General features: G+C 42.2%; 1 protein-coding gene across 1 annotated transcript; it reads left to right on the forward strand.

The window, feature by feature from the left end:
* Positions 1–2,378: 2,378 nt before the first annotated feature.
* On the forward strand, positions 2,379–5,732 carry ANKRD49 (ankyrin repeat domain 49). The gene is made up of 2 exons (XM_008051471.2): positions 2,379–3,098; positions 4,256–5,732. The coding sequence occupies exons 1-2, from the start codon at positions 2,847–2,849 to the stop codon at positions 4,715–4,717; spliced, it is 714 nt and encodes a 237-aa protein (XP_008049662.1). The 5' UTR covers positions 2,379–2,846; the 3' UTR covers positions 4,718–5,732.
* The last annotated feature ends 1,446 nt before the right edge of the window (positions 5,733–7,178 follow it).

Consider the following 7,178-nt stretch of genomic DNA (forward strand, 5'->3'; position numbering starts at 1 on the left):
GCGGCGCCGGGTGGCCGCCGTCCCGCCGCGGCGGGCCTCGGGCGCCCGGAGTGCCGGCCCGCGTAGGTGGCCGCTGCCCGTCGCCTCCGCCAGACGCGGGCTCTGGAGCTGAGGACGCGGGTCGTGTTGGGTCCTGAGAGCGGCGCATACCTGGCATTTGTGTTTGTTGAATGCAGGAAGCTCCGTTCAAAGCCAGGAGCCAGCGAAGGCGAAGTCGTCTGCCACGGCGTAGGGCTGCCTTTAAAGCTGGGACTGCCTGGGCCTGACGTGATTCAGTGGAAACAGGATCGTTACTGCAGATGTTGCGGTAAAGATATCCGCACTGGGGATCGAGTCCATCTTTGAGAATCCCCAATCCTTTGAAGTCGTTTTTAGGAACGGTTTCTCGTCTCGATGTTATCTGTGTGTCTAGTTTACACCGATCTCGAGTGTACCAGTCTTTATTGTATTGTACAGTTATACTTTTCAGACTTTAGGCATTTACCACTTGTAGCCTAATACCCTCCTACCTAAACCAGTAAACTCTAAAAATAATTCAGTTGACTTAGAAGAAAACAAACAGACATAAGTAGAAAGATGAAGGGGTCCAGCCCCTTTGCCAGGTCGTGAGATCTCCTGAAGGAGAGACGGATAGGCCAAAGACGAAAACCTTATACCCGGACACCTGCTTCCCGAACAGATGACAGCCTTTATGAGTCAACAGAAAGCTTTTATAGCATTTGTCAAAGGGGCAAGACAAAGAAAATTCCTTCATGTGCATATGCTTTAAAAGTTACCACCATCTAGCGGTCTTTAGAAGAAACGCATAAGCCAAAAGCACTACCTACTTTCAGTTAATGAGTCTCGAGATAAGTGTAAAAGGAGTTTCCCTTAAACTAAACATAATGCATACAAGGTTTACTTTGACTTCGGTTCCACATCACTTGTCTAATTAAAAAAGCCTTAAAATCACTAATACAAAACTATAGATTGTACCTAGTGATAGTAGGAATATGAAGCCCCTTAACTTGACCACACAACAGCGGCTAGCATTTACAGAATAACTATGAAAGTCACTTACTGTGAAGATACATACACTAATCTTTACTCTGAATAAACATATAAAGTGAACTAAACATAATGAAATGAAACTAACAACTAAAATTATTATGGTTGCATAATTGCCAATGAGCTTTTAAGTTTAGGATAATGGTGATTTGGCTGTTTTCCCTTATGCTTGGCAACCTCCTGGCAAACATCTTTGTCTTAAGATAGGCAGTGGAGCAATTATTATTATCTTTGAGGCATCAATTTTATCATTGTGTGAACTTAAACTTATGAACTTAAAACAATCTTCAAAGTAACTATAGCACTAAAACTTAATTAATGACAAAGTAAAAACCTTGTTAAACATAACCAGAGCCTAATAATTTTTGTCAACCCTCATACATATGTATATTGATTATATAAACTTGTATGATATTACATTTGCCAATTATGAGTAATACATGGATAAAACAATTATCATGTCTAGAATAGCACTGCCAGCAACTGTCTTCAAAAGAGTCCCAAATTACAGTCCTTGAAGTGCTTCAAGAAAGTTCCCTGGTGCCCGGTTCTTCATGTAGCAGTTCTTCTCTTGGGCTTTTACGACATTTAAAGCTTTTGTAATCACCTTTCTTGTCCAGGGGTCTTCGTTACTTTTCTCTTATCCTGCAGTGTTTATTTCTAAAGGAAACTCGAAAGAAGCTTTTAATGACATTTCCCAGGCCCCCAAGGTTGCTTTCTGTATTTAATTAATTATCATAAAAGTATCTAATTATTATATTACGAATTCAGTGAAAACCCACTCTATAAACGTTTACTTAAAATTTAACTATAGAATTAAGTAAAAACCTTAACGATTAATCTTTATCCTAAGTCTGAGGGGACAGTGTTATAAATCACCTACATAACTCCTAGATAAGTGTTAGAACTTACAATGAGCTCATAATGAACTTACCGTAAACTTGTGCTTCTAAAAAACCTTATGTCTTAAACACTAAACTGCATAATTCCAAATCAAATAAGGAGTGAATATACTAATATCTTTTTATTCAAGCAATATCTAGTAACTTATAACCAAGTGAAAGAAAGCATTCTTGATGAGCTTCAGAGTTTAGCCCTTGCATATGTTAGAAAAGGCCAAGCGGCAAAGTGGGAAAATGGGAAAATGAACCATCAGGTTAGGTGTGAGTACTTCGCATAAACATGCCATTTTCTTCTTCCACGACTGCACAGAATTTCTTCAGCCGTATCAAACAGCAAAGGTGGAAGACATAAGGGCCTCAGCTTCCCGGGCTCGCCCTGCGGCCCGGGGTCTTCGGCCCACCGGGACCCTGTCAATCATGTGGACCTCCAAGGCTGGCTCCCAACAGAAAGAGTTAGACCATTAAATACTATAGCTAACTGAAGTCTGTCAGCTCCAATATTTAGTGGATGTAAGGGGTGTGAGAAAAACATGAGAGGATGTAAGTACTATGGGGAGACCAGGTCCAGGTGTCACGAGTACACAGGAGGGTCATAGTCGCCAAGTCCTGGGAGAGGAATGAAGGCTTTGAAGGAAGTGGTGTTCCTTCTGCAAAGCTGCCATATTAACTCACAAACTGGTATCAGCCGCTATTATGACAATACCAATGGACAGGGCTTATGTGTGTATGTTTGTAAGACTTATCTATGCTGTTGATAAAACCTCAGTTACTGTTTTCTGATCATTTTTGTGTTTGTCTTTTCAGATCTTGATGAATAATAAAGCAGACATAATTCGTCTCTAGAAAGACTGCTTGTAGTGGCACTTGAAGTGCTTCTTATTTAGAATAGTAGTGAAAATGGAAGAAGAAAAAGATGACGGAAAACGAGACCAAGAGGATTCCTTGGACTTTTCTGAACACTTCAACCAGCTTGAGTTGTTGGAAACACATGGACATCTTGTTCCCACTGGTTCTCAAAGTCTCTGGGTGGGCAGTTCTGATGAAGATGAAGAGCAAGATGAGAGAAAGGAAGAGTGGTGTCAGTTCGAAGAAAGGAAACTGGAAAAAGACCCAAGCAAGCTGCTTCTGTGGGCTGCTGAAAAGAATCGGGTAAACGCGCACGCGCACGCACACGCACGCACACACACACCCCCATGAAAGAGAGAACCCTAACGGTAGGAAAAGCACTGAGTTGGAGCCAGAAGACCAGCACTTGCCATCTCGGAGCCTCTGTTTTCTCTTCTGCAAAAATGGCCATCGTGGCACCTGTCTCTTCATGGAGGACTATGAGGATCAAATGAGGCAGCGCACACGAAGGCCATGTTAAGCTGCACGGTGTCACGCTAGCGATTACCTGGGGGTTTGTGAGCAAGTAGTGATAAAGATAGCGAGCAGTCATCTGGGTTTGAAAATCATTTGTGTCAGGGCACTAGGGTCATCCCAGCGATACGTATCGCTTAGGAAAAGGAGGGTGGGAGTTCGCATTATTGAATACCAACTCTCGGTGACTTAATTCCCATGTAGCCCTACAAGATGGGTGATATTCTTCTCTTCTGCAGAACAAGAACTTGAGATTCAGGCGTATTCATTTGAGCAGGATCATACAAGTAGAATTGATGCAAAAAACCGTTCTTTCCACTCTGCCACTTCCACCTCATTTTGCAAAGGTCCCCATGTCTGTGTTAGTAAACAAACAGCTAAAAGGGTGCTGCATTTTAGATAGATTTTAACTCAGGAGCATCCGTGGCCCACCAGAGCCTTAGAACAAACTGAAAATTGGCCTGAAACCGTGTTTCTACGTTGTATTTGGAACCCTTGAGCCCCAAATTGCCTTGTTACCACTTTATTCTTCTGTTAAAAGAAGTTTTATTTTTGAAAGCTTTATGCATTATGTACAGTGGTATTTAATTAGTTAGTGTTTTCCTTAAAGATGAAAAATAACATAGTAGATACACCTGCAGCCTATATTATTCATCTGGAACTGAAGCTTTTGTGCAATAATCCTTCATTGGACCAGGAGTAAATGTGTGGCTCGAATAAAGTCCTATTCTTAGAAGTATTGAAGCATATAGCGTTAACACTGACTTGTTGGCTTTTAGATGCACTGTCCTCTCTCCTCAAAAGAGAAATCTTAGGTTGTTCTCAGTTTAGAGTCATCTGCTAATAAGTTTTTTAACTTCATGAAATCGAACACCACAAAGCAGTTTACTTTCCTTAGCCTGTTGTTTTGAGTTGGGTCTTCAGGAGATTTCTTTTGCTCTTTTCAGCTTACTACGGTGCGGAGACTTCTTTCTGAAAAGGCCACTCATGTGAACACCAGGGATGAGGATGCCTATACCCCTCTTCACCGAGCAGCCTACAGTGGACACATGGACATTGTCCGCGAGCTGGTTGCACAAGGGGCGGATGTCCATGCAGTGACCGTGGATGGCTGGACACCCCTGCACAGCGCTTGTAAGTGGAATCATGCCAGAGTGGCTTCCTTCTTACTTCAGCACGATGCGGATATCAATGCCCCAACGAAGGGCCTCCTGACCCCCCTGCACCTTGCCGCTGGGAGCAGGAACAGCAAGGACACCCTAGAACTCCTCCTGATGAACCGTTATATCCAACCAGGCCTGAAAAACAGCCTGCAAGAAACTGCGTCTGACATCGCCAGGAGGACAAGTATCTACCACTACCTCTTTGAAATTGTGGAAGGCTGCACAAATTCTTCACCTCAATCTTGACAGTGCTCATAGTTTTCTTACGGTTCTAAGTACCGGTGCCTCCTTTGTGTGGTGTGAAATGCTCCCATTATATGAAGTGGACGTCAAACGTCTTCTCACTACAGAAATCCAGTGATGCTCATTATAATGTTCTGAACTGCCTGACCTTGATGTCAAAATGTATTTGAAAGTTGTTTGGATATATCTTTAGTGATTTCTGTGGAGTTTGTGGTTGTTATCAGAAATAATTTTAACTTGCCTATGCTTAAAAACTTGACTTAGGTTGTACAGAAACTGATATTTTTTGGTGCTGATCCAAGAGAAATGTATTTTTAAATACCCCATATCCTGGATCTTTGTTGAGTAGTTAGTATATCGACATATATTTTTATCAGGTAACTTGGAATTTAATTTTAAAGTCTTAAGTATTCTAGTGCAGCTCAGCTCTCTTTGCGTCGCCATAGCCAGTTGGTTTCATCTTCAACCAGAGGAGCTAACACTAGAGACTCGAACCTTTATAAGTTAAAAAAAAACACCCAAACCCCAGTTCTGTGTCTTTTAAAACAGTTTCAGGAAAACTGTTAGCAAGGTGTTCTGTCCATGAAAGTGGCACACACCTTCCCCTGCTGGAATTCGCACAGTCTTGTGGCTGGTCCTACCTCACCCGGTCAACCTATAAGATCCTTACTCTAATGGCGAGTCAGGATTGCCTTATAGACATGCACACTACTGTACCTTAGTCCCAGAAATCACAGCATATCTACTTTTGAAACTGGTTGTATCTGCCTAGCTCTGCTGGTTTGGGCACTCTCACACCTTTTGCGTTGATGGGATTGTTGCTCTCCCACAGTCCTCATTTTATACAGACCACACAAAAAGGCAAATGATGAGGGTAAAGAAATTCTAAGGCTGGAGGGATGGTTATTCTGTTGGGGCTAAAACCACAATATAGCTCAGGCTTAAACAAAAGCTGGATAGTGACAGAAAGCATAAATATAAATAGTCAAGGAAAATAAATTACATGTTTTGAACAACACAAAAGGCATGAACTATTTTTTTCATCTGTATATGTGTATCTTTTGGATCGAGAACTGTTCATCCAGCATGCATTCATTTAGTATCTGCTCTCAGTCTCTCCCGTGGACTGCCTCACCTCTCTGTCACTGTTCCCAGAGTTTCCTCTTAACTTCTTGACACCAGAGCTAACACTATAGGGGAAGGAAACTTAACCAACTTCCCTGTTTCTTCAGTTACATTTTTTCTTTTCTTTTTTTTGAGTTGGAGTCTCACTCTGTCACCCGGACTGGAGTGCAGTGGCCGCTCCTGGCCACCACAATCTCAACCTGCTGGGCTCTGGCGATCCTTCCGCCTCAGCCTTCCAAGCTGGAACTACAGGCTCAAGCTACCACACCCGGCTAATTTTTTTTGATTTATTGTAGAGATGAGGTCTCACCAAATGGACATTTTTCCAATGTCCACCAAGCCTTATCTTTTTCAAGCCAGCCTATGTGACCAATAACCCTAGACTAATAATGTTATATAATCAAATATTGAACATTTTGGTTAGAACAAATTAGATCATCTCAGAAAAGTTGAATGAACTGAATCATAAACAGGATCTGGAGGGTTAGAAGAGCTTCAGTCATTTTTGAGTGTCAGTGTTTCTGGCAAGGGTTGTTCAGAAAATGAGACCCCATGTCCTAAAAATAAAAGCCCAGAGACTACTCAGAGATTTGAGTGTGTCCCATACCAAAATAAAAGCCCAAGTCAACTCCACCTCTCATGTCCTGCCAACGCACATGCCATCGTCACCTGCGATGGCCCTAGCAGTTAAAAAAACTGCCTACAACATGTGCTTGCCAAGTCACTGGTTATGTCTTTACTGCCATTTAACAGAATGCTCCAGGCCATCTGTGGGATTACTAGGTGACTGTTCCATTTGTACACTGAAGTGCTTTCAAGGCCATTTAAGATCTATGTTTATTAAGTTCAGATGACAGTCAACTAAAGGACTGAGTGTAGCTGATTGATGTTTTTAATTCCTGGAAATTTTTTATTTGTATAGAGAAGATGTCTTGCTATGTTGCCCAGGCTGGTCTTGAACTCCTGGCCTCAAGCATTCCTCTCACCTTCGCTTCCCAAAGTGTTGGGATTATAGGTGCACACTGCCACGCCAGGCCAATTCCTAGAAATTTTTATTCAAAACCCCCACATTTCACTTCCGGGAACCTAAGTGGAAAGGACTGAAATCAATGCTACCACACAGAAGTATAATATGAGTTACATGTGTAATTGAGATACTTTAAATAATTGAGATACTTTACTCTTTTTTTGGTAGCAGTCTTCAAACTACAGCATGCTCTTTATAGCACAGGCAGTAGCCACCTTTGACTGATGGCCGCCCTGATGATGGCACGGGTCAGATGCCTGCAGCATTCCCAGGGGCACAGGCAGATGGTTATGAAGCCAGTTCAACTGTGAG

This window comes from Carlito syrichta, unplaced genomic scaffold (assembly GCF_000164805.1).
Source record: "Carlito syrichta isolate Samal-C Ts95f unplaced genomic scaffold, Tarsius_syrichta-2.0.1 Scaffold174579, whole genome shotgun sequence".
In the NCBI taxonomy this organism is placed as follows: domain Eukaryota; kingdom Metazoa; phylum Chordata; class Mammalia; order Primates; family Tarsiidae; genus Carlito; species Carlito syrichta.

Bases quoted from the DNA above. Each gene is read 5' to 3' on its own strand.
- ANKRD49 (XM_008051471.2), top strand. From the start codon at position 2,847: ATGGAAGAAGAAAAAGATGACGGAAAACGAGACCAAGAGGATTCCTTG. The intron at 3,099-4,255 runs GTAAACGCGCAC...TGCTCTTTTCAG, and splicing joins GGGCTGCTGAAAAGAATCGG to CTTACTACGGTGCGGAGACT.